Source organism: Aotus nancymaae, unplaced genomic scaffold (assembly GCF_030222135.1).
Source record: "Aotus nancymaae isolate 86718 unplaced genomic scaffold, 86718_ANA_hifiasm-v0.15.2.pri h1tg000011l, whole genome shotgun sequence".
NCBI classification, from domain to species: Eukaryota; Metazoa; Chordata; class Mammalia; order Primates; family Aotidae; genus Aotus; species Aotus nancymaae.
Window position 1 is genome coordinate 34460375 of NW_026988422.1, and position 27145 is coordinate 34487519.

The 27145-nt window shown below is 42.6% G+C and overlaps 1 protein-coding gene across 2 annotated transcripts in view; it reads right to left on the reverse strand.

The window, feature by feature from the left end:
• RYR3 (ryanodine receptor 3) overlaps positions 1-27145 on the reverse strand; it is a 563010-nt gene that overhangs the window by 224709 nt on the left and 311156 nt on the right. For both annotated transcript variants that reach the window (XM_064374821.1, XM_064374822.1), the window contains exons 21-31: positions 21420-21524; positions 19928-20031; positions 18671-18754; positions 16862-17021; positions 15535-15682; positions 14462-14667; positions 13726-13900; positions 6058-6266; positions 3728-3903; positions 2794-2830; positions 1038-1201 (exon numbers count right to left, since the gene is read on the reverse strand). In XM_064374821.1, the coding sequence (XP_064230891.1) occupies positions 1038-1201; positions 2794-2830; positions 3728-3903; positions 6058-6266; positions 13726-13900; positions 14462-14667; positions 15535-15682; positions 16862-17021; positions 18671-18754; positions 19928-20031; positions 21420-21524 (1568 nt within the window). The remainder of the gene's footprint in view (positions 1-1037; positions 1202-2793; positions 2831-3727; positions 3904-6057; positions 6267-13725; positions 13901-14461; positions 14668-15534; positions 15683-16861; positions 17022-18670; positions 18755-19927; positions 20032-21419; positions 21525-27145) is intronic.

Below are 27145 nucleotides of genomic sequence, written 5' to 3' on the forward strand. Positions count from 1 at the left end.
GATTTTTTCTGTGAATTAATTTACTTAATCCTCATGATACTCTATGTGATAGGAACTATTATCTTCATCTTATAGATGAGGAAATCGAGGCCCGGGGAGGTTAAGTGATTGGTCCAATGTCATACCCCTAAAACCCAGGCAGTTTATTCTGAAGCTGGCACTCTTAACCAGCTGCTGGTCCCTCATGACACAGTGACTATGACTCAACTCTGGCCACTAGTCTTTGGTGAGCCACTATTTTCTAAAGGGCACTGATTGCAAGACATTCCTGTCTTTGTAGGGAGTAAAGGCCAGTGTGAAAAACAACTTATGACATCTCTACATATGACCATATAGGGAAAAGATGCTCCTGCTCATGTACTCATGTAGATGGAAAACAGATGAAAACCACAAGCCACGTTCTCCTGAGTCACCTCTGAAACACATCTGGCCAACAACCTCCCCTGGCAGCAGTGCCAGCAGACCAGTGGGAGGGTATGGGTGTACCTAGAATGCGCTTTCCCTAAAGATTCCTAAGATTCCTAATTTCTATTTAGTGGTTATTATTCACGAAGTTTCAATGACTCTTTTATTCCTTATGCTTTCAACCATTTTAAACTCTTGGGATGAGGAGTTCTGAGTTTATCAGTTAGTGTGTGATGCGGTATGTCTTTTTATTTCTCCTGAACCAACTTCTTTCAAGCACCCAGAGATTTTCCCTGTCTTGTTCTGATGTTGTAGAAATTGGAACTCGCCCAGAATTCCTGGAAAAAAAAACTCTGAGAGAGACCACATACCCCAATGTCTGTCTCTATTTTCCATCCCTGAGTCACGATTTATGTACATGACGAAATTCTTCTCTATTTTCACTAGCACTTTTTCTCACTGTCATAGTACTTTTTTTTTTTTTTTTTTTTAAATTTTAAGCCTGTGCTTCATTTTCTCCTTTTAAGAGAGGCTGAGATGTTTCCTTCTTTGGGTATGGGGTGGAAGAAAAAGACATGGGGGAGGGACTGAGAAGCCCGATGGCTAACCCCACCACTTGGGAACCCCCTTACCTTTCATGGACCCGGCCTCTTTCATCCCCTAGGGTGACAGTCACTGTGCAGTTTTTATTCAGGTCAAACTTTTCACTGTACAAGTGATAGTCTGGAGTCACCCATCCGACCCAGACACAGGATGGATCCTGTCCAGCAAAGATGCGGATGGCATAGTAGCACTGCTGTGGAGAGACAGCAGAGGGGAGTCAATGGCCCCCATCCAGTTGAGGAAGAGGGCCCAAGAGGCAGAAATAACACAGCAGCTCACCTGGCCCTTTTTTTTGCAAAAGTGCACACTTGTCGAGGTAGACTACATGCTAGATCTGGAAGGAAGGCTGAATAGGGATTCTGGCTTCCTAATTTTTCCCTTTCTGTTTTGCTGCAGCATCTGGCAAAGCAAATGCTTAAGCTAATCTACCACCCTTTGCCCAAAAGATGCTGGTGGTAAAATCAGGAGATGCTGTGGATGGAAGCAGTGACAGCTGCTTAGAATGGGCATCACAGAGCAACAACCCTCTCCTGGCACCAGGGCAGATCTGGGCTGCAGGAGAGAATGGGCACAGTCCCTGCCCTCAGATAGAGAGTGGTCAAGGGTCAGAGCATTCCTGTTACACTTTCTCCTTCTACAGGGAGGTCCAGCTTTTTTCTGGAAAGTCTTGAAAGAGGTTGCTTAAGAAAGAGTTCACATCATGGCCAAATGTGCTTTGTGTAGCTGTCACACTCACCTACAGGCAGTATTGAGAAGTACAGCAGTTTTTGGCAGGGGTCATACAATTCATGGGGTTATCACTATATTACAACAATAGCTACAGCACTGAGGCAGGTGACTACCTCATCACTTTCTCTATGAAACTTAGCAGGTTCATTCTTAATGAAGTGGCTCTTATTTGTAATCTGTCAAATTTTCTTAACCAGAAGAAAAAAGGTTCAGCTAGACACACCTGGGCTTGAATCTTGGCACTGCCAGGTATTCATCATGTGACTTTGGACAAATCATTTGTCCTCTCTGTGCAAAATATTATCCATTTCAGGGCTTGCTGATTAAATTAGTTTTACATGAATTAAATGAGATTGAATGGGAAGGCAACAATGTGCCGAGCACAGTGTCCCACACATACTAGGTGTGTGATTCACTGCAGCAAGAATCTTATTCCTGATGAGGGTTAACCTATGAATTCAGGATTGTTGGATAACTTTATAGAATGGTTGACACACGTTTCTTCCATACTTTTTTTTGTTTTCTTGGTCAGATGCTAGAGAAGCATGAGAGAAAGAAAGAAATGAGGAGTTGCTTTCTGACTACTGTCTAGGGACCAAAAGTAGCTTCTATCTTCTGGGCTTGCTTCTTGCTCATCTTCTCATTTGACTGCTTTTAACATCACTCCTAACACTGCACAGAGACATGGGGGAGCTGACTCACAAAAGTTTACACAAAGAAAGCAAACAAAGATTTAACTGAGCACCCTCCAACCGATGCTCATTTCAAACAGAAAGGCAATGTTGGGTCCCTGATGGCAAATGGGCAACAAGTGCACAATGATGCCCAATTAGGAGCACCAGGTAGAGCTTTTGCTTTGCACTGAGTAAACTGTATTTCCTTCCCCCATTTGAGAAATGCCATAGATGTGTTCTGGAAGCATCAAGATGGATATTAAAAGACAGAGTAATTGGTAATTAAAGAGGATCTCTAGACAGATTGTTGCTGTAAGGGGCATATTACCAGGCACAACAAAGAATCAAATAATTAAAACTATAATTGAGCACATTTACTTACTGTTGTTGTATGAGAGAGTATTTCTTGCATCTGTTTCCTGGGGGGAAGATAATCCATGTTTGAGTTATTCAGCTGTATAGAAAATTCCACAGTTCCAACAGGCAATTGATCTACCTTTAATGATCAAGGCAAGTTTAGCAAACTGGCTACTTCCTGAATACAAGTGATTACAACCAGTCTTGGGACTTGTTCATTTGTAAGCTGTTAACACAAGGCAGGGATGTGACTCCCAACTCTGATCTCTCAGCCCAGATGGTAAGGTAGATGGTAAGTTGAGAGTGAGGATGGAAGACTGCAATAAGATAAGCAGGGATACCTCTGAATAGGTTATCCTAGTCTCTCAAGCAGCTGTGCTTATTGAAAAGCTTGATAGAAAGCGAAAACTCTAGAGGGAACCCCAACAAGACGGCTCCAGAGAGCAGACATATGTCAATGATTAAAAATAGACATCAGGGAAAGAAAGACAGCAAGGAATATATTCCTTATCAGGAAGAAAGAAGTCACATTACCCATGAATCACACAGCTGCAGGACTGGATAACACCCATACTTATGCAAAGAAGGCAATATCTGCCTCCAGAAAATTCTAATTACATACAAAAGCAAAAATAATTGTACCCTCTTATGCACTCACAAAACACAGGAATTATGGGCAGCAAGGAAGGTAGGGACTCAGTTCAAGAAGAGCAGAAACTTCCTACCAGATGTGTCTGTGTAACATGATTGGTACCTTAATTATATACTGCACAAACACACACATGTACTTGTATGCACATGTGTGCACACATATTCTCATTTTTATTTTTTTCTACCTGACTGAAAGCAGAGAGAACCCTATCTATGGAGTTCCTGTGCTGAGTTAGAGTAAAAAGCAGAAAGTCTACTTTACAACAAATATAATGAGTGCCTCTGAGAACCAGAGGCTTCACCCTCACCTTTTCTGGAAAGCTTCACTGTCCAGACAGGGGCTGTGGCTGAAGGAAGAGTGGCACTCCACGGGCACGCTCAAGCGGCAATAGATCATGTCGGCATTGCTATTCTGTGTGCCAAACGTCTTATGGGTCACCTTGAGACACGGAGGGCTGTCCATGGTACCATCAATCCTCACGACCTGGAAACATGATGAATCCTTACTCTGACATACCAAAGGGCCTGACCTTGACCCAGTTCCTTCTTCCCTCATCAACATGCATATGACAAGGCATTCTGTGAACTATGGAAGTAAGTTGTGTCCAGTGATAACCAAACTATGATTTTCATCATTACTTTGGGCCTTGTCCTGTAGAAAGTGACAGATCTGCCCCTGGCTAGGGAAATTAGAGATTGAAAAACATGCCCACTGGGTTCTCTGTAAGGCCAAGAGTGGAGAATAAATGCCAAAGGTGAGTGGCATCTGGGAGATGCAGCACAGTGTTCACAGAGGATAACCTTTTAGGTCAGGGGCAGGTGGTTAAAGAAGAGAATCTTTCCAAGGACTGTGCTTGTCAGTGGGCATGAGAACATCTAAGGGAAGGGGCAAAAAAAATCCCAAATCTTAGGAAGGATGTCCAGCTCTTGAGGAGGGTACCCTCCCCACCCAGCCCAGCTCTCATCTCTGCCACAGTCACAGCCTGAAGGCTGACGTTCCTGGAGCTTCCTCTCAATTCTAGGGAAATCTGCAGTTTCTAGGCACAAGCATCGCAAGGGGCAGAGTTGGGGGAGGAAAAGTCAAAAATGGATTTTTGCAATATGCATGTGGGGCAGGGGATGGGGGATACAGGGGAAGTGAACTGAGGCTTACAATAATCATTTTCTTATAATCTGAGCCTATTCCTTGCTCTCTAGAGAGCTGTTCTTGTCCTGGGGCCTATGAGAATACATCAATATTTGTGTGTGGTTTGTATATTTTTCTAAGTAGAGGGCCTCCAGATTCTATCAGACTGTCAAAGGGATTCATGACTTCCAAAAGTTTAAGAGTCACTTTTCTAAAGTAATGGTTACGGAGGAATCAGAGAAATAAGTCTCTACTACGTAACTGAGTAAGAAAGTGGACTTTAAGGATGATGCTTGTTGAATTCAGATGGGAGGATGAGTTAAGGAACTTACAATGAGGTTGAAGCAAGCCAGTGAATTTACCTCAACTAAAGCTACAGTGGGGCTGATCTCTCTGGTGTTTTTTTTTTTAATCAACACTCTTCCCTCTACCCACCATGGAAAAACCATGGTCTGTGTACTGAAACAGAGGCAAGTCTAAGTCGATGTAGGGCCAGAACCCAGGTCAGGCGCCTTACAATCTTTGGCTCCTTTCTGCTCCCCCTAGAAGGTGGGGATAGATTAATCAATGACCACACATCAGCTTAAAATCTTGGAAACACCATCAAAAAATTAAATAGGTCCTACAAGACATCAAGTCATGAGTGGGTAACAACATACATGTTCAGTATATATAATCTTGAATTTGGGTATTGAAGTTGTAAATTTTTTTTTTTGAGACAGAGTCTCCCTTTGTCACCAGGCTGGAGTGCAGTGGTGCGATCTCGGCTCTCTGCAACCTCTGACTACCTACATGGTTCAAACAATTCTCCTGCCTCAGCCTCCCAAGTAGCTGAGATTACAGGCATGCACCACCACGAACAGCTAATTTTTTTTTTAAGTAGAGACGAGGTTTCATCATGTTAGCCAGGATGGTCTCGATCTCCTGACCTCGTGATCCACCCACCTCGGCCTCCCAAAGTGCTGGGATTACAGTCATGAGCCACTGCCCCCGGCCTTAAATTTTTTTAAATAAAAAAAATTGTTTTAAGAGACAGGGTCTCGCTGTGTCATCTACACTACAGTGCAGTGACGTGATCATAGCTTACTGCAGCCTCGAACTCCCAGGCTCAAGGGATTCTCCCCTATTAGCCTCCCAAGTAGCTAGGATTACAGGCGTGAGCCACCACACCCAGCCTGAACTTAAAAAAAAATTTAGGGTCTCCGGATACTGTATTACTATGACAATACAGTATAGGAATATCCAGAGCAAATGCAGAAATGCAGTGGCCCAAAATCTTGAGACTCAATCTGCAAGGTTTTATATAACAAAGTTGCTGTCTCTTGTAAGATGCCACTAAGCTGCCCCAATTAAGATGGCCGCAACTGTAGCTCTGAGGGACAGCAGGGAGGTGGCTGGTAAGTGGCCAGGGCATGACTTAGGTAGCAGCTGCCTGTTGACAGGAGACTTAGGGGGAGCTTAGGGCCTTGGCCCACCTGACCTACCAGGGATATGCATGTTGTATAATGTTACCTCTATGTGCGGATGATCCTTTGGCACGTTGACAAACGTCGGGAGGCGCTTGCTGAACCACATGGCAACATCTCTGTTCATGTTGACAGCAAAAGGCTCAAAGCCCTCCTGGAGACCACACATGGTATAAAACTTGAAGGTACTGGCATCTGTCCCGAGATTCATGCGGCCGATCTGAGATAGCCCCAGACAGCAGATGGGCACGAAGCCTGCAGAATAGTTAGAGAGCCCTGCTTCAGCCTGAGGGCACCATCCCAGGAAACTGTGAGGAAGCTGAATCTTTGCTTCCTTAAGGGCTTTGACTCCCCGTAGGAAAGATGGGACACAGCCCTCTTTATTTTTTTCTTCCTGGCACATGAAATCAACAACAGGAGGTCACGTGGAGACCACCAGTGCCCATGGTACACAGGAAAGAAAAGTGAGCTTGGTTCAAAATGATTTGGGAAGAATAATCATCAAGTTAAGAATGTTCTTAAGATATCAATAAATATCAACTGAAAAGGTAAAGCCAACAAGAGAAAAGTGAAATTCTTTATCTGTCCCTCAGTTAAAATTGATCTCAGGCCCTGGAAAATTTTAAATAACTGCCACAAAAACAAAAAGATAGGTAACTATGTGAGATGATGCATGTTACTTTGCTTCACTGTAGTAGCCTTTTTACTATCTCTATGTGTCTCACAACATCACGTTGTCTACCTTAAATATACAAAATAAAATTTATTTAAAATAAAAACATGAGTTGGTACAAGTTGCCCAACTTTTCTGGACCCCAGCATCTTCCCCAGTGACCTGAGAAGTCCTTGACATTTCGAGAGTAGGAGTCTAAGGAGTTTTAAATGCGAGCACTTTGATTGTGCCTGTTAACAAAAATACAATTTACAGACACCCAATCGCCCAGCCCACTGTCCTCCTCCTTGCCTACTCAGGAAGGCAGAGTTTCAAGCAGGAGCCAGAGAAAGCGCCTTTCCTTCCTTCCTACAGCTATCATCTCTCCAAGCTCACATCTGTACCCTGATCATATTTAAAAACTACCATTCAGAACAGACCAAAGCAGAAGTTCAAATTGTTTGGTCTTCTTGTTTGTGGGCTATTTATAAATCCTAATTGTGGACCAACAAATCAGCAACACAGGGAAAGCACTAATTATATTGGATTTGGGAGGATGTGACAGGCAGGCAGGCGGCTGGAGGACAGCTGAAGGCTGCAGAGAGTGCTTGGAAGGGTAGGAGTAGTTCTGAGGCTGCTGGATGAATCAGGGGCTGGAGCTCCCTACAGAAGAAAGTGGTGTCACTCCCAGGATAAGAGTGCTCATTTCAGGGATATTTAAAGGCCAATTCTGGGAGCATTTACATCTAACAGTAAGAACTTTCTTTCATAGACACCAAGACCAAGATGCACTCTTCCTAGCAGGGAGGCTTATATACTATCATCTAAGCCATGAAGTTTCTATGTAAATAAGTTACGTAAGTGAAAAGTAAATCTCTTGCAAGCTATGTGGTTGCTTTTAGAAACTATAAACTCACTTAGGATACAGATGTGTTTAATACCGTTTCTAAATAAGAGAGAATGCCAGTGCAGTTCTAGCGAAATGACAGTGATGCTTGTACAAAAAGCCTCCTCACAGGGCTGCCAGCTGAGGACAGACTAGGAGCCCTACCTCTCAGGATAGTCAATGGACTGGTCAATTGGACAAGCATCCATTCATGTAACATCCTGAGCACTGCTATGCCTGTGGCATTTTCGTGATAGGGGCTGGAATGGATGAAACCATCTCCTTTCTATAGACAGATGTTTATAAATAAGGAACCTTTGGAAATCTGACTACAGTGTAGAATAAGAATTGCTTACTAGTAAAATTTCTAGGCTTCCCATTGGGAAAGATGGTTTTGCTATGTGCTATGGCAAGATGTGAAGGAAGAAGAAACTATTCCTGATCCCAAAGAGCTTACAGAAATGGGGACAAGGAATGGAATACAAAGGAGTGACTGTTTTTGCTGTAAACCATGCTTGTTCCCAAGACAGTATTTTGGTCGTTCTAAGGGAGGTAACTAAACAAAGAAAGTCACCAGTATAGGTTTTTCTTGGAGCCATGAACGTGAACATCATGAAACAGTCCAGCCTTGTTGTGAGCACAGAATAGGACAGCTTAAGAAAATCTCTCTATTTTCCATGAACCTGGATGGTGCAATAGGTGAGCACTAGGGATAAAAGCCTCAGTGGGAAGCAGCAACAATGAGGATTTGACCTCAGGACATAAAAACAATGTCCTAGTCACAGACCCACTGACAACGTAAGGGGGAAAAGGTAATAGCTGCATAAGACTTCTCTTTTTCTAAGGATGTTGGGCTCCTCCTCATTCCTAAGCATCAGTAGAGAGGATAGCACTTTAATAAGGCTAAAACTAAAGACGGGAGGAGTTAATGAACTTGGCCAAGGTCACAGGAAGGGCAAGTGACAAAATGAGATGAGATTCTTTATCCTTGAGTCATAGGCCAGCTGGCCGTCATTGTGCAAGAGAGGTAGTGAGTGTTCAGGGGATGAATGCCCCAGATTTAAACAGTACTTATGACCTGGGCCAGAGGACTGCATTCATTAGACAGTAAAGTGTTGTCCCTGTGGGGCAGAAGCCCTCTCTACAGGGAGAGTTGCACACCATGGGAAAAGACAGGGCAAAAAATGTCATGAATGCAGGAGCAATGGGAGTATTGAGGACCTCCAAGGGGCTAAGTGGGTACAGCTGGGGCAGCTCTGTAACACAGCAGCAGAAAAGCTAAATCTAAGGCTTGAGCCAGAAAAGAGAAAATCCGAAAGGACAGAGAGGAAAGATTAATTCTCATAAAGCACCAGTGCTTTCTCCTGGGGGAAATGATTTGATAACTAGATACATTTAATCAGCTCCCTCCACCTGGCTAAGAGGATCTAGCTAATAGCTCCATTTCTAAAACTTCTTTATGTGAGGCATTTAAGAATCTTGTAACTTTATAACTCTTCATGATAGATAGATAGGGGGAAGAACCATGACATGATAAACCACAATAGCTAATATTTACCAAATATTTTGTAAATGTCAGGCTTAGTGCCCTACAGATATATCTCATTATTATGCCAATTTTGCAGATGAGGAAACTGAGACCTCAAAGTGGACTTGCTCAACATCTGCTACCTGGTAAACAGCAGAGCGAGTATATAAACAAAGCTGCCTGAGCAGGAGTCCACAGCAAGCAATGGGGACTGAGGCCAGGATGCCTGGTTTCTAGTTGTTGCCTAAGCTAACTCGTTTTGTAACAGTTACATTGCTTTTCAAATGATTTTCCAACATGTCAGGTAGGTCACCGGTTTGTCTCTAGGTTAGGCAGATGGAGACCCATGACCACAACATGATTCAGGCCCCTTAGACGAATAGGGCTACCTGTACACAGCTCACCACATGGTTCTCTAGAATTCATTGGGATAAAAGGACCCACTGGACAAGATCATGTGGCATTACTATGAGCACTGACTGTAATAAAGAAGGATTTCTATTCTGCCCACAGCTTAATTAACCCATAGCCTCAAATGAGATTGGAGAAGAAGAAAAGGAAAACAAGGAGAAAAAGAATACCACCTCCCTACACGCAGCCTAATAGATGTAATTATGTGGACATCTTTGAAGAGGTTTGAAAAGAAAATCTGCAAACGGCACAGTCTTCAGCCAAGATGTATATAGAAGTTCTTGTCCCAGGAAACAAATGCAAGAATATATGGATTTACATTTTGCAGAGGACTCCCAGTTCTGATATGCTTGATATTATAAAGCCTCATACTGGGTTTCTGATTAGGAAGAGGGAGAGCAGGGAGGTAATCTTATAATTCCAGGAGATTGCAAAGAAACCAGCTCTCTCAAAAATCCAAAGGATAGATCAATTTTCAATCCATTTCAAACTAAAGGAAGACACAAAAGAGAATAGCTACCAGCAAGGGAAAAGTTGACATCTTAAAGAGAGGGAGGCAGACGACCTCTCAGACCAATCCTGAGGTGTTTCTGGGAGTTTTAATCCAGCAGCACACATTGTACCCATTCCTTCTCATTTCCTGATAAGCCTTGCAAAGACAGAGTTAAGGGACAACACGGAGATGGTCATAAGCCTTGTAGAAAACAAAGGAAACAATAGGCCACGCTCCCCTGCCATAGCTACTTTCTGAAGCATAGGACCCATCTGGAGAGAGAATGACAGGGGACCCTGGGTACCAGCGTGTGTGCCTGCAGATGGCAGTGACACTTCCTGCAGATAGCTTTCATTTTCTGCCTATTCAAAAGGCGCCAACAGAAATAAGGGATCTGTTAAACCCGATGAGTCAATGGGCAGGAACAGCCTGGGAGGCTGCCCCTGCAGACACCAAAGGTATAGCAGGAGGCAGGCTGTCTCTCAGGGGAGTGCCTGGCAGAGAGGCAGCACAGGAGACCACACCAAAGCCTCTTCCAGATGTCACATTCTGAGGTCAGGCAGGATGTTCAGGATTTTATCTTCCTTTCCTTTAAACAGAGGAAAAGAGAAGGCTAATAGCAAAGGCTTTGCCTTGGAGGCTTCTGAGCTCTCAGATACCTCTAGGCAACAACACTGAAGGCTGTGATGGTCCGGGCCAGGGACCAGGGGAGGGAACATTAATTACAAAATTCTAATGAAGTAGATAAAGGTGTATAATCTATGATGCATAAGAGGATGAAGATGACAACTTATAAGTAACCCAGAGGTAAAAACAGCCATGAACTATAATGTCTGCCCCCACTGCTTCCCCAAAAGGGCAAAAGACTTCCCATGGCACAGCTCCCACTGGGGTAATGGCTGAAATCAAAGCTGACATGCTGGCAGCCAGAAGAACACAAGCATGTAGGGCATTTTGCTTTATGGAATCGGGGGGCAGCGCTACAATGCATAAAATGTTTTATTTTCAACAAATGCTTTTCCTAACAACTCAAGGCAAAAATTGCTACCTCTTTCCACTTGAGTCAGAGAGAAGAGAGATGCCATGTGGTTATTCCAGGCCTCTGGGCTACTGTCATGAAAGAACAACATGTCAACTTCCTTATAACTACCCTTCCACCAGCTCACGAGCCATCGTAGAACTGAAAGAGCTTTCTAATGATCTTGTCTCTGTGTTATTAAAGTGTGATATAATACTACAGTATAATGTGCTAACACATTACAGGACAATTCTATTATTAAACAGCATCCTAATAATACTTTGTTATTCTGAAGGTCAAATCACATTTCTGTACACAATAGGCCTATGGCACATTACTTTCATTACAATACAGAAGATCTCTAAAAGCAGTTATGCTCAAATATCCCTCTCCTTTATAGTATTCCTCTGCTCAAACCCTGTAACAGCCCCTTATTCCCTAGAGGGTGAAGTTCGAGGGTGGTTGGGCCGGAGAAGACAATAGTTTGTTGAACGAAAAGGCTGCATCTCAGTATTTGAGCCTATAATCTGCACCTTATCTACCTTTCCAGCTTCCTCATCCATACATTCCACACACAAATCTTCCATCCTTTCCTACAGCTTCCTGTAGCCACAGAACTACTCGTTACATCCCCTGACAGGACTACCATTCTCCTTAGACATACATATCTTGTATTCTTTATTTAACATGCAATTCAAATCCCATTCATATAGACTTTTCATTCTGTATTAGTCACTTGCCACTGATAACTTACTGCTTTGCATTATTATCATCTTATTTACAACTAAAAAATGAGCTCCCTAATATTGCTACTACTCACATTTGCATATGCTTTAGACCACTGCTTCTCATACTTCAGTGTGCATGCGAATCACCAGAGTGTCTGGTCAGAATGCAGATTCAGATTCTGGTCTGGGGTGGGGCTGAGATTCCTCATTTCTAACAAGCAGATCATACTTTGAGTATCAAGGCTTTGGACTTTCCAAAGTTCTTGTAACTCTGCACAGCATTTAAGATTCTTATCTCCCCATTAGAGTTCGATAGACAAGTAACCTCTTCCAGTTCACACAATAGTAGAGCCAAGAAAAGGCCCTGAGTTTTGGACTCTTTCTACCCCAGAGAACGACTTTCCTTGGACATGTGCCTAAATCTCCTAGACTGTTTTCCTTTTGGCCTCAGAAGACAGGCACTGTATGAGGAGGGTGCCTGGGAAGCATCTGGTGGTCCTTGTATACTGCTCTGATGTCTACCCACAGCATTCCTCTCCTTTGCCTCTGAACCAGCACAGAAGCCATTCCTTCCTCTGGCAACGTCTTTCTCACCTGTCTCCAAAAACAGAATTATTTCTTTAAAACCTTGATTTTAAACCTTTCAGAAGGCATTGAAATATGACCCCATTTGACTTTGGTCACTTGTCTTTTCAGGAAAATACATGACTTATACCCTTTTTATTTCTCCAAATATTTGGCTCTTAGAAAAACCCTGAAAGATACAGTTGGATATGCATATTGTAGACAACAGGTGTCTGAAAAAAGTGTGAAAGTCATTTATAAAGCTAAAAATGCTCCGTAAACAAACAGCATGTATATTACATATACACAGTCCATGTATTTGTGCTTTCTTGCCTATGTAGTTGTATCATTTTAGCTTTCTAGGTAGGAAATATTTCTTTTTGTAAAGTCTCAGAAATTTAGGGCTACAAGGAGCCCTCATCATTTACAGAGAGGAAAATGAGGCCCCAAATGGGTAAATAAGGTCAACTAAGATGTCCTGGGCAGGCAGGAACAGAGGCAGGGTGAGAGCCCATGTCTCCTGACCCAGAACAATGCCCTTCTCGTCAGTGAGGAGGAAACAGAGTGTGGCACAGCACCAGGCATGAGGGCATTCACACAGCAGGTGTTAAGTCATTGCCGTTGAATTTTATATCTGGGAAGAACGTGAGATTTTATTTCATCAATCCTTTTGTTCTCTCATACAGATGAAGAAAGTAAAGGCCAGAGAGGTCAAACAAAGACTCCTTGGGAGCCACTGAGCTTGTTAGGAGCAAGTCCACTGACTTGCAGTACACTCTTTCCCCTATGTACCAACAGTCTTGGGTATATAATGTAGTTATATAGACAAGAAATAATAAGCTCCAGTTCCTCCTTTGTGTAGCTGGAAGCACTCCCCTGACTGTGGTCTATTCATGAACATTAATATGTGTAACTCTTGTTGGGTTTCACAGTGTGTCTGAATTTCAAAACAAATTCTATTTCATTCAAGGAAATAGCTAAATCTAACTTTCATATTTCAATGGTTCTCTTCAAAGCATCAAGTTCAATTACACAAACATGCAGACTGACAATTCAAATCAGAATAAAAGGATAATTATTTAATTCACTGATTTTTCTCTCCTGTCAAGGACATTAGTCATGTACAATAATAATTTTCTAATACTGGGAAACCTGGAGAATCTTTAAATGACAAGACACAGGGCAGGGAATTATCTTCTTGGTTAACCTACCTAAGAGTTCAGAATTTATAGGGACACTGCACACACCTACTATCACCATTATCTCCCCTAATTCTTCGAAATTGCTACTCTAAGGGATTGTCTTCACCATTAGGGTTTCAGATGTGCAAAGGACAAGGTAGGCCAAAAAAGGAAGAAGAGGAGCTTACTCAGCTTGCCCTGTATTTTTCTCTAGCCTCATGGAGCTGGGGTTGGCAGAGGGTATTAGATTTACCATTTTCAATCTCGTAGTCAGCGAAGGCAAGTTCAGAGCCTTTGTTGGTGATCAGCAGCTCCCCATTCAACGTGAAGATCATTGAAGCATCATCCAGGTTAATCATACATCCGACCACATCCCCTGGCTGCCAAGTGCGCCCAAAATACCCACTTCCTTGATGCCAACGTTGGCCCTAGAAAACAAGACTCTAGGGCTTAGAGAAATGGAGTTCCTAGAAACCCCTGTGGCTGGAGAAACCACATCTGCAATATTTCCTAACTAGTAGTGGTACATAATTTCTATGGGGCGCTCAAGGATAACTCACAGGGAGGAGTGGTCTATGTTCTAAATGAAATCAAGACACACAAGGTGGCCCAAGTCTCTTGATTTCTAGTCACAGCTATGACAGTAATCAGGATTCTCTCTAGGGAAAACTGGTCAGATTTCCTGACATACCGACTGCATAGTGATCTTTGAGTTACCTCTGGAGTGGAGTCAATGGGCTTGGATACAGGAGCAAATATGGAGGTGACTGTAGAAAGAACTTGGGGTACGGTGCTCCCATTCAACAGAGTGAAGAGCAAAGAAACAGTCACTAGGTGATGCTCATTCAATGTCTACATTAGTCAGTGGTTGGGCCACTCACTTTGAAGCCAGAGATCCAGACACTCAGTAATCTGAGCTTCCAGAAAAATGTTAGGAGAAGGAAAACCTGGTCTGAGGATGTGTGGATGATACAAATATATAGACTCACCCTGCTGCCTTCAAACACAAAGGCTTGGTCATCGGCCCCCAGCTCGACATCAGGACGACAGCCTGGCCTGGCCCAGCCGACTCGCATGTCTCCTCCAGTTACCACCTCAAACTCAAAATACCACTTTCCAGATCTCACTGCATAAGATCGCTCTACCCGGAAAAACCGGATCTTGTCTATGCTGACTTTCTCCACAGCCGGGTCAGCTGTTGTGAGAAGGAAGGTGAACAGAAGGTGTGGAAGGGAGAGAGAAAACATAAACTTTCAATAATTAGGTAGCGCTACTCAAAAGAGTTTGAGGACAATATCTAAGACTGACTATAGGCTGACTACTATCCAGTACAGCATTCTGTTCATAATAGACCATCACCATCATCACCATACAAGCTACCACTGACTGAGGGACTGCTTCATAGTAGACCCTTTAGAGACCATTTCTCAGTTTTCCCTCACAATAGTCCTACAAGGTAAGTAATATTGTCTTCATTTTACTGATGATGAAATTCAGCCTCAAAGAGGTAAAATCATTTATTCAAGGTCACAGAGCCAATAAACGGAAGAGCAAAGCTATGAACCCAGATTGGACTCGTAAACCATCCCCTTAACAACTTAGAATTCTGCCCCTGTGGTCTACAATACTTCCTGGGGCATGAGATGACAATAACATGCTCATCAATTTAAAATTGTTGATTTTAATCTGCACAAGCTTTAATTTGGAGATGTGATTACCTGATCTAAAAGTAAGCTGATATTCACACATTTGGAAATAAAAAAGCAGTGAAGTGGTTTTTGATCAGGTATTCTGAAAAGCTGAGCCACCTAAAAAGATAATGTATTCCTTGTGGGAATAAGTCACAGAAGTGGTCATTGCAGAAAATCTGTCAATGGGATGATGGTTTATATCAAACACGGTCTCCCCAGTTAAAGAAAAAAATCACACCATATAGTTTAGTGCTCTTCAACCCCAATACTATTTCCAATCATTCAAGTTAGACCTATTTGAAGTTAGGATGCCCCAAGAAGATGACCTGTTTACTAAACTGGGGGAAAAATAAACACTCTCAACTCATTACCTAGTTCTTGGTCTGATGGCTCAATGTTATACCCGTAACCAACAAAAGTGCGCACAGCTTCCCGCAGGCTGTCCCTGTTTGACTTCTTGGTACGCTCGTCTAGTAACGCATATGGCACCAGACGGGGATTTCGTTTGTTCTTCAAATCCTATGTGAAGCCAGAGAAAAAAGGTGCCAAGAAAACATTTCGCCTTCACCACAGCTCGCCCTGTTCACATATTCCCAGCAACAGTCCTGGCTTTCTGGCTATTCTACGTCTATTAGCTCTTCCCTCGGTGCCTTCATATTTACCAATGTACATATGCCACTTCTTCTCAGGATGAAATGAGTATAAATGGAAACATTTTACTGATGCTCAAAGCTAGCATTAGAAAACACTTTTAATAATACCAGCCTGCAAGTGAAATGAAACATCACAAAATTGCTTAGAAACCTCCATTCTCAAGGCAAGGCAGACGGAGATTTGTGTAATGATTTCCCTATGGAAGATCATGTTATGATTTAAGCTACTATAGCCTTCTCATGATGGCTTAACAAGTCTTCCTGGAGAAACATCAGAAAAGGTGGCAGAGCCACAGTGTGTTTATTTTATGGCAAAGGGCACACATTTGTAGCAACGTCCTTCTCATTTCCTTAGGAGGTTTTAAGAAGACGGTAGGAACAATTGTAGTGATAAGTCGCCCAAACTCATACATATAACATGCTATTTTGAATCTCTTCACTCCCTGCTCCTCCCCTCTATCCCATGGTTTCCATAGTTGTGTTCTTCCTGGCTTCCAGATGTGTGCAGGTTTGAAGGCTCCAGTATGAATTAACTAATGTGCACACAGCCACTCCTGAACTTCCCTGATACTAACCCTACCACTGGTGGTTACTAAGATGAGATACACCACCTCAAGGAAAGAGGTATGCCAGGTGGTTTGAGGTTAAACTCTGTCTAATTTCTTGCTGTGCTCTGCCTTTCAAGTTGCCTACTGCTCAGACCAACACCTCTGCCCAGCAATCCATGGCCCAATGGACTGAAGTAAGGAGGCAAAGGCTTTTGGGCAGGCTGGTTTGCTGCTCTGCTGGACTAGTCTCCCTTCCATTTTATCCTCAGCAGTAGATCCATGGGACCATCTCAGAAATACTGCTTAGCTATGATGTGACCATTGCAAATTCTGTCCAGCCTCATGATTCCATAAATAATGAACACATTGAGGTGTGAGGGATAGAGTGCAAAGGTAACCTCTTCCTTCTGATCTAACACACAACAAAGCAAAATGGCATGTGGATGGATGATCCTGTCTTCTAACTTTTCCAGCATGCCTGACCCAGCAGTTCTTACCTGTTGGATGCCATAGGTCCATCCCTGTTTTATTCTGTCTTTCGCCCAAACATTGTGTGCGTTTTCTGCAAGCTTATCCACTAAAATTTCTTGAGGAGGTAAGAGCTTCACATCAGACAAATCCAAAGGGGCTGGCTTATAGCCATTGGACATCATATAGCTACAAGCAAATGTAAAAGTATACATTTTTAACAGATCTGTATGAGTTTCTCACTGCAGATTTTAGACCAAGAGCACATGGTAAGAATGCTACACAAATGAGGCTACAGTCAGGGGTTCCATTCTTTGGCTGAACAAAAAGCTCAGCTCTGTTTCAAGTCTATAGATGAAGCCCTTAATCTATCATCCTTCTTCCCAACATATGTAACATATTTCAAAGAAGACTTGGAAAAAGCAGATGGTCAGTACAAACCATCTTTGTTTCTACGAAAACTACTTCTGTTCTCTACAAATAATGGGCACATCCAGCATGCTACAACATTACCAGAAGTCCTCCGTCCCACTACAAAAACACAAAAAGTCAAAACCAGATTGGCAAGAACAAGACCTTGAGTCAAATCTTTCCTTATAAATCAGCACAGAATAATCACTCAGGCCTATAAAGCTAAACTTTTACTTTCAGAATTAAAAAAAACATGGTGTCAGATAATTTTTGAACTTAAAGTGATCTTAGCAGTTAGCTGTCCAGTCTAAGAGTCACAGCATCAAATCTCTGTAACTTGATAATGGGAGGAAGTAGAAGAGCTCTAGGTAGACATATCATGTAAATGGAGAAGACTGGGTCACACTGTGGAGTGAAACTCAGGAAAGCAGCTTGTCATAGCTATGTGTGAATCTGAGTTTAAAGGTATCTATGACCCTAGGGCCAATGACTGCCTAGATGAGAGCCAGACTCCAACAGTGATGACTCATAGACCAGGGCTCCATCCATCCAGGACCTCTGAGCAGCATGAGATCCAGGGTCCTCTGTAGGTAGGTGTAAGATAATGTCCTGCATCCACCTATTCAGGACGCTGCTCTTGGGCAGAGTCAGCATGCACTGACTGTTGCGTCCTGACCACAGCAGCTTTGGCCAGCAGCCTGTCCCTCCACTGCAGCCTGTCACATGTGCTTTGCTTGGTTCTAGGAGTTGCATGTGTCAGAGTGGAGCGTGGGAGTTTAAGAGGAAAGAAGGGGAAGATAAACGTTTGATTAGAGCTGGCATTGCTTGGCTTCTAAGTAATGATGACACCTGTGTGCGAATCCATCTAAACATCTGCTGGCATGCATGAGAGCAAGTAAGCAAGGGAGCCAGTGGATGTGTCACTGAGCAAACATTTGAATGTGCAAGGACAAGAAGTGTGCAACTCCATCTGAATGTATCGGGAGAGAGGGAGAGGAGGACACAGGCAGATCCAGGGGGCCCAATGAATGGTGGCAGAGATACCCCTTCCACAAAGGAGGTATAAGGCTGGTCCAAAGCCAGAGTGACTCTCTGCCATGGCTGTGAACCATTTTTAAGCTTTTGTGCTGAATGCTATTTTTATAGAACAAAGACAGTGCATCCATCTGAGGTCTCCATACCTCCAGGCTCAAAACCAACAATACTAGTGTGAGGTCCAGGTAGAAGGGGCGAAAAGAAGGAAAACCCTAAAATTCTTCTTCACCAGGCTTCTATCTGAGGGCTTCAGTGCCATCTAGGAAACAGGGGAGCCCTTCTGAGCTGGTGCTAGCAAGTATGTGGGCTGTTGTCCATCTTGCTACCACCTTCCTGAGTTAAAAATTCAGGCTGAAGCATTAAAGTCTTGAACCATTAAGAAAATCACCTACTTTTTGGGAAGTTTGACTTTCTTGAGATCCTCCTCAGCAGCTGGGTTAACATGGGCAATGTGGCACCCCAGGGCCAGGAGGGTTCTGTGACATACAGAAGACTAAGGTCAATTGCAGTGTTAAGAACAGCAGGAACCCTAACTCACGTCTGAGTTGAAAACAGAGAACAGCCATTCATTTAGACCAGGGTTCAATAGACTTTTTCTGTAAGGGGCCAGAGAGTGAACGCCTTAGGCTTTGTGAGCCATACATCTCTGTCACAGCTACAACTCTGTCATTACAGAGCAAAGCCAGCCATAGGTAATAGGCAAACCAATGAGCTTTACTCTGTTACAATAAAAAAATTATTTACAAAAATAGGTAGCTGGTCTGATTATCCCATGGGCCATAATTTGCCAACTCCTGGTTTAGACGATAGCAAGCATAAGATTATAAAAGAGAAGTTTGTTAATTGCCCCTCTTGCAGACGTTTTTCCAGTTGATAAATTTGCATTAGAATTATATGCTGCTTCCAATTCTATGGAACAGATAGAATTATGATATCCAGCCCACAGGTCAGTAAATATTTACTGCATGATGCCTATAAGTGCGTGAGCTGTGCTTAGCACCATGAAGTACAAAGCTGTGCCCTCAAGAAGCACCAATGTAATTGAAGGCATCACATGTGAGCCTGTTGGACAAGGGCCCTTACAGAGCATCGTTAAGCCAACAAAACCACAAAGTTAAAACATTTTGCAGTAACAACTAGAGGACAGGCAAATACAAAGACAAGAGAACAGGGAACAAGCCCCCAAAGAATTCAAAATGGGAGATACCAATTTGGGCTAGAAAAGTTAAGGTCTAAATTAGGCCCATGGGTAGTCTCATGGAGAAGTGAAAGTTATTTCAAAACTGAATTTTAGTAAATCAAATCATGTTTCCCAATGGGTTTTAGAAATGCTTTATCTTTTTTCCTTTATTTAATGTGAACTGCAGAAGGTACTTGATCCTTTGATTCTATGTTTCTTTTTTTTCTGACTCTTACCTTTTCTCTGTCCCTATCAAACAGCAAATGGTTTCTTAGGAAACATATATATAGTCAATAATAATGGTGGAGGGTTATGCTAAATCCTCTTGTGACATGAATAATCACCATCCCCTCTAATTTATTAGAATATGCCATGTTTTCAAGCAAGAGACATATCTTTTCAGTTTAGTTATAATGCATTAAATCATCTACTCACTGTTAGTAAAACTTCAGCTCAATTAAACACTCACTTTAAGGTTTCAGTCGACATTTGCAGGTTATAATTCTTCTCAGTTTCGGGGAGCTTTGAAAACTCCACAAGGCAAGGATGTTGTCTTTTATTGTCATCTCGTATCTAGGTGGTGACATAAGAAAGAATGTGATTTAAGTTTTGACAGCTGGCACTGCATGGGAAAACAGAACAGAACATACTTTGAAACACAGTCCAGGCAATCTGTATCAGGCAAGACAAAGACAGCAACTTGCTGATAGGCAAACAGATGATCTCTCTAGTCAATGAGACACACAGTCTCCAAGTTGTCAGTGGTTTGTGCTCTGTGGATTTATTTCTAGACAGGCATCTGCATTTAGAACATACTTTCCTAGAGAAGCAATGTTACATGTGGTAGCCATGATCTTGTTCCTCTGAAATTCGTGTAACCATAATGTTACTGAAGAGGAACATTCTTCAGTACAGGACAGGCTACAGAATCTGGACCAGCATTGTCCAGAAGAACCATAAAGTTGCCACAAATGTGAAGCACATGTGTAATTTCAAATTTTCCAGTAGCCACATTAGAAAGTCAAAAAGAAGAGCTGAAATTAATCATGTGTTTTATTTAACCTAATAAATGCAAAATAATCATTTTAATCAATTTAAGTAACAGATATAAGAAATTGTTTATGAGGTATTTTACTTTTTCCTCCACACTAAATCTTCAAAATATGGTGACTATTTTACGCTTAAGGTACATCTCAATTGAAACTAGTCACATTTCAAGTACTCAGTAGCCACATGTGACTCATGACTTTGTATTAGACAGCGCAGTTCTAGACATTAAGTAATTCATTAATTTATTCAACAAACATTTGTTGAATCCCTGTAGTACATGACAGACCCTGAGCTAGATATTAGGAGTTCAACAGTGAAGCTATCCTCATGTGGTGAGAATATTTTATGGTAGCTATATAAATACAGAAGTGTGGGAGAGCAGAGATCTTGTCAGTAACTAAGCTAGAATGTATGTCGTTTGAGAGTGCTGGTTTACAGGAAGCTTCAGAACTTACCTATCCTTCTGCCCTCAGACATGACCTCACACAAATCATGGAACACAGTCAACTTATATCCTCTCTGAAAAATGATTTCTAGTGAAAGACTCCCTAACCTCATCTGAGTGTCCATTAATCTTAGCGTTACATCTTAAAACCATATTAAACAACTTCTGATTCATAACAATGAATCAGCCACTTTTCACTAACCACACTGAGAGGACAACTTTTTTCTGAAGGAGGGATGCGAGTATTTTGAAGCAGGTGCTGAGAATCAATGATATATTCCAAATAAAGGAAACCAGTATTTGGGAGTAAGAAGGGGGACAGACTTAGTTCTTTCTGTGAAGACCTGGTCTTCCCATTGTGTCTAACAAGTGAATGCAATGAAAACTAGGCATGCAGCAGGAAGAAACTTTCCAGGTACCAAGGCAATCCCACCCTCCACCCCAGCCTGGCCACTGTGACACATACCTTGCCGAAAGTCCAGCCAAGCTCTATTTTATTCATTCCCCAAAGCTCATGGATGTTTTCAGCTAGCCTGTCTCGGATCTTCTCTAGGTGAGGCGGTAAAACAACCTAAAGGAAAAGGAACAAGCAAACAGCCAGAACTATTAGAATTGATTGTATTGAAACCTATCATAAAATCTATAGGAGTCAGGCGCCCCACTTGAATTCACTGGCACATCACCCAGGAGGAGGTGCAGTACGCGACCTCACTGCCTGACCCACATGCTTCCAACCCTTCTCCCCTTCCTTTCTTGGCTTCCTCTCTGCTCCTTGCTGCCTCTCTAACCGTTGCCTCTCAGTCTTTTCTGTAGGTATATGTGCTGTATGTTCTTCACATGTGAATGCCTGCCTCACCTTACTTCCTCTCACTCCATGCTCTCTCACCCAGTAGATGATCACTCCCAAGTCAGGCCATTTCTAACCATGGTCTTCTTGAAGTTTAGACTCATGGTTCCAGCTACCTACAGAATTTTTCCATTAAAGTGAGCTCAATATGTTACCCAAAGCTGAATTCGTTATTTTTCCTTCAAAATGTTTTTTCTCTTCCTGTTTTTATTTTCTCTTTTTGTTGAATGGCCCTACTACCTGTTTAAGCCTGTAAGTCATCCTACTGTCTTTCCCTTGGCACTACTCCCCCATCTAATCAGTCAGGAAACCTACCATGTTCATTTCCTAAGTGTCCTTCCGAGGAATCCCTTTCTCTCCATCACTCAACCTCATTGTTTTCTCCCTGGACCACCGCAAGAGCCTTATAATTGGCCTCCCCAGCTCCCCACTGATCTATCCTCTACACTGCAGCCAGTAGGATGAATCTACAACAACAAAAATCATATCAAAACATTCTGTAGTGTCCCCCAAGTGTTCCTTGACACTAAGACTAGATGTATTAACCACACACAGAGTGCTCTTCTTTAGTTCTCATCACAGTCTCCACAAACACATCCTTTTCAAACTTCTTGAAATTCTCCCCAAAGACCACACTGTTTCACGGTTCTGTGCCCTTGCATCTGCAACCTTAATCCTTGTTAATGCTTCCCACTGTGCAAATCACACACACATACACACACCCACACATACACCCACACACACCCTTCCTCAGCACCTAGCAAATTCCTTCAACATTTATCCTCCTGCATTTAGTTCAAATGTCACCACTTTTGAGAAGTCTCCCCTGATTACCTAAAGGGAGAGTTCCTCTTTATTTTCCTGGTATCTTGCTCCTATCTCTCCACAAAGGTCACAAACTGGGAGCCCAGGTTTCCCGCCCCCCGCTCAGGTTTTTAAAAATTATCATTTTCATGTTTATTTGTTGACAATCCCTAAGAAACGGTAGATTTCATATGAAACTCCAGATTTCTAGTTTCTTTTGGCAACTTAGCAGATGGCTAACACTGGACCCATACTTTTGCCTGGCATCTGTCAGATGGAGCTGAGAACTAACCATCAATTTCAGGAGGACCTGCGTGCTTGACCTCTCCATCACCTGCCTGGCCCCTGCAGTCCCTGCTCTATTATAATAATTATCAGTGTTTCTCCATTTAAAGTTTCACTATTAAAAAAATCCTTTTTTGGGGGATTGTAAGTGCCTATGGAAAAAATATTGTTTTGTACAAAAAGTACATCACATCTGTGATGTATAAGAACATCACAGAGAAAAGCAACAATATTTAAAACGTGCTATAATTGTTATGTGCCTTAATTAAAGACTTTTAAAAAACCTAATATAACCTAATCATTATTATTAGTATCATCATTTTTTTTTGAGATGGAGTCTTTTTCTGTCTCCCTGGCTGGAGTGCAGTGGTGTGATCTCTGCTGACTGCAAACTCCACCTCCCAGGTTCAAGTGATTCTCCTACCTCAGCTTCTGGAGTACCTGGGGTAACAAATGCATACCACTATGCCTGGCTAATTTTTTTGTATTTTTAGTAGAGATGGGGTTTTGTCATGTTGACCAGGCTGGTGTTGAACTCCTGACCTCAGGTGATCTGCCCACCTTGACCTTCCAAAGTGCTGGGATTACAGGTGTGAGCCACCACACCCGGCCCGTTGCATATTTTTTGAGACAGTGTCTCATCTTGTCACCTGGACTAGAGTGCTGTGGTGCAGTCATAGATCATTGCAAACTTTAACTCCTGGGCTCAGATAATCCTCCCACCTCAGGCTCTTGAGTAGCTCGAATTACAGGTGTATGTCACCATGGTTGCCTAATGTTTTAAATTTTTTTTGTAAAGACAGGGTCTCCTGATGTTGCCCAGGCTGGTCTTGAACTCCTGGGCTTAAGAGATCCTCCCCAGTTGGTCTCCCAAAGTGCTGGGATTACATGCATGAACCACCATGCCTGGCCAAACCTAATTATTGAAAAGTCAAGTTAACACAGTTGTCCTTTTGCACCTGCAGATGATTGGTTCTAGGACACCTCCCCCATAGCAAAATCCACAGATGTTCAAGTCCCTTACATAAAATGGCATATTTGCATATAAATTAAATACTTTAAATAATCACTATACTACTTATAATACAATGTAAATTCTATGTAAATGATTATAATACAACATTTTTAAAATGTGTTTTTCTTATATATTTTTAATCTGTGGTTGACTGAATTTGCAGATACAAAATCCACAGACATAGGGCCAACTGAAAGCGGCATGTTTTTGATAAGGAACAAAGTGGGGCAAATTATCAAACAAGTTATAACTATATTTGGATTTTATTGCTTAATTAAGAATCTGTTTAAACTAAAGTTCTCTTTAGTTGATCATAACCTGAAAGTGGATTTGCAGGCCAGAGGAGCCACAAGGCTTCGGTGAAAGGGGAAAATGCAGTTGCTGTGGACAGAACCTCCACAAATAACCCTAAATCATAATTTCCATTACCTCATTTAGTGACTACCTGGGACAGAGTAACATTGGCTTGATAATTATCTCTCGGGGATCCTAAGTAGGCTGCTTGGAAATGGGGTCTTGTGTTAGTCCATTCTCATTCCACCCCGGCCCCTCCCAAATCTCATATCTTCCTATTAGAAAACCAGTCATGTCTTCCAACAGTCCCCCAAAGTCTTAACTCATTCCAACGTTAACCCAGAAGTCCAAGTCCAAAGTCTCATCTGAGACAAGGCAAGTCCCTTCTGCTCATTGGCCTGTAAAACCAAAAGCAAGTTAGTTACTTCCTAGATATAATGGAGGTACAGGCATTGGGTAAGTAAACCTGTTCCAAATTGGAGACATTGGCCAAAACAAAGGGGCTACAGGCCCCATGCAAGTCCAAAATCCAGCAGGGCAGCCAAATCTTAAAGCTCTGAAACGATGTCTCCTTTGACTTCATGTCTTACATCCAGGTCATGCTGATACAAGAGTTGGCCTCCCATGGCCTCAGGGAGCTCCACCCCTGTGACTCTGCAAGGTATAGCCCCTTCCCAGCTGCTTTTGTGAGCTGGTGTTGAGTGTCTGTGGCTTTTCCAGGTGCAAGGTGCAAGCTGTTGGTGGATCTACCATTCTTGAGTCTGGAGGATAGTGGCCCTCTTCTCACAGTTCCACTTGGCAGTGTCCCCATGGGGACTCTGTGTGGGGCCTCCAACCCCGTATTTCCCTTCCTCACCCCTCTAGTAGAAGTTCTCCATGAGGGTCCCACACCTGCAGCAAACTTCTGCTTGGACATCCAGGTGTTTCCATGCATCCTCTGATATCTAGGTGGAGGTTCCCAAACCTCAATTCTTGACTTCTGTGCACCCACAGGATCAACACCACGTGGAAGCTGCCAAGGCCTGGAGCTTGCATCCTCTGAAGACATGGTCTGACCTGTATCTTGACCCCTTTTAGCCATAGCTGGAGTGAAGTGGCTGGGTTGCAGGGCACCAAGTTCCTAGGCTGCACAAAGCAAGGGGGCCCTGGGTCCAGCCCAGAAAACATTTTTTTCCTTCTATGCCTCTGGGAGGGGCTGCTGCGAAGGTCACTGACATGCCCTGGATACATTTTCCCCATTGTCTTGGTGCTTAACATTTGGCTTCTTGTTACATATGCAAATTTCTGTAGTGGGCTTGAATTTCTTCAGGGAAATGGGTTTTTCTTTTCTATTGCACCGTTAGGCTGCAAATTTTTCAAACTTTTATGCTCTGCTTCCTCTTGAATGCTTCACTGCTTATAAATTTCTTCCCTCAATACCCTAAATCATCTCTCTCAAATTCAAAGTTCCACAGATCTCTAGGGCTGGGGCAAAATGTCACCAGACTCTTTGCATAGCAGGAGTGACCTTTACTCCAGTTCTCAACAAGTTCCTCATCTCCATCTGAGACCACCTCAGACTGGACCTTATTGTCCATATTACTATCAGCATTTTGGTCAAAGTCATTCAAGAAGTCTCTAGGATGTTCCAAACCTTCTCACATTTTCCTATCTTCTTCTGAGCTCTCCAAACTGTTCTAACCTCTGTGTGCTATCCAGTTCCAAAGTTGCTTCCACATTTTTGGGTATCTTTACAGCAGTACCCCATTCTCAGTACCAATTTACTGTATTAGTCTGTTCTCATGCTGATAATAAAGGCATATCTGAGACTGGGCAATTTATAAAGGAAAGAGGTTTAATGGACTCACAGTCCCACATGGCTGGGGAGGTCTCACAATCATGACGGAAGACAAAGAGCAAAGGGACGTCTTATATGGTGGCAGGCAAGAGGGCATGTACAGGAACACTCTCCTTTATAAAACCATCAGATCTTGTGAGAATTATTCACAATCATGAGAACAACATGGGAAAAACCTGCCCCCATGATTAAATTATCTCCCACTGGGTTCCTCCTGTGACATGTGTAGATTACTACAATTCAAGGTGAGATTTGGGTGGGCATGCACAGCCAAACCCTATCAGGTCTTTTATCCTAGTGCTTATTAAACTGCTGAGGCAGACCCTAGACAGGGCTCTGGTTAGGCCATACATTAAGAGCTCTAGCTGAAGATACTTAATCTTCAAATTGGTTAATGTGCCCCAAGGAGAATGGAGAGTTGACTATGTGAGGATCTTATATTTAACTTCTCCTTTCACAGTAATTTCACAGAATGATAGATTCTAAAAAATTATAAGTTCTTATTTAAGATAATAAATTGCACCTTGCACATTTGCCTATTATATGATTTTCCAGCAAAATTTTCCTAGTTTCAGGGTCCATGCAAATTCAGCCTTGGGTCTAGACATCAAAGTTCTGTATTGTGGATTTCTCTCTAATTTTTGATTTCCAAATTTTCAATTCTGCATATTTAGAGAACTCTCATTCTTTGTTCAAGACCTTCTTTCCTCCCGTATCAAAACTTTACCTCATTCTTTTTTTTTTTTTTTTTTTTTTTTTTTTTTTTTTTGAGACGGAGTTTCGCTCTTGATACCCAGGCTGGAGCGCAATGGCGCGATCTCGGCTCACCGCAATCTCCGCCTCCTGGGTTCAGGCAATTCTCCTGCCTCAGCCTCCTGAGTAGCTAGGATTACAGGCACGCACCACCGTGCCCAGCTAATTTTTTGTATTAGTAGAGACGGGGTTTCACCATGTTGACCAGGATGGTCTCGATCTCTTGACCTCGTGATCCACCCGCTTCGGCCTCCCAAACCTCATTCTTTTGAACTCTTGTGGAGGCCAGCATCTTCTAGAAAGCCTTGTCTGAATAACACACATGTTTCTGATTACTTAAGTCAGGAGAGGCAGCCC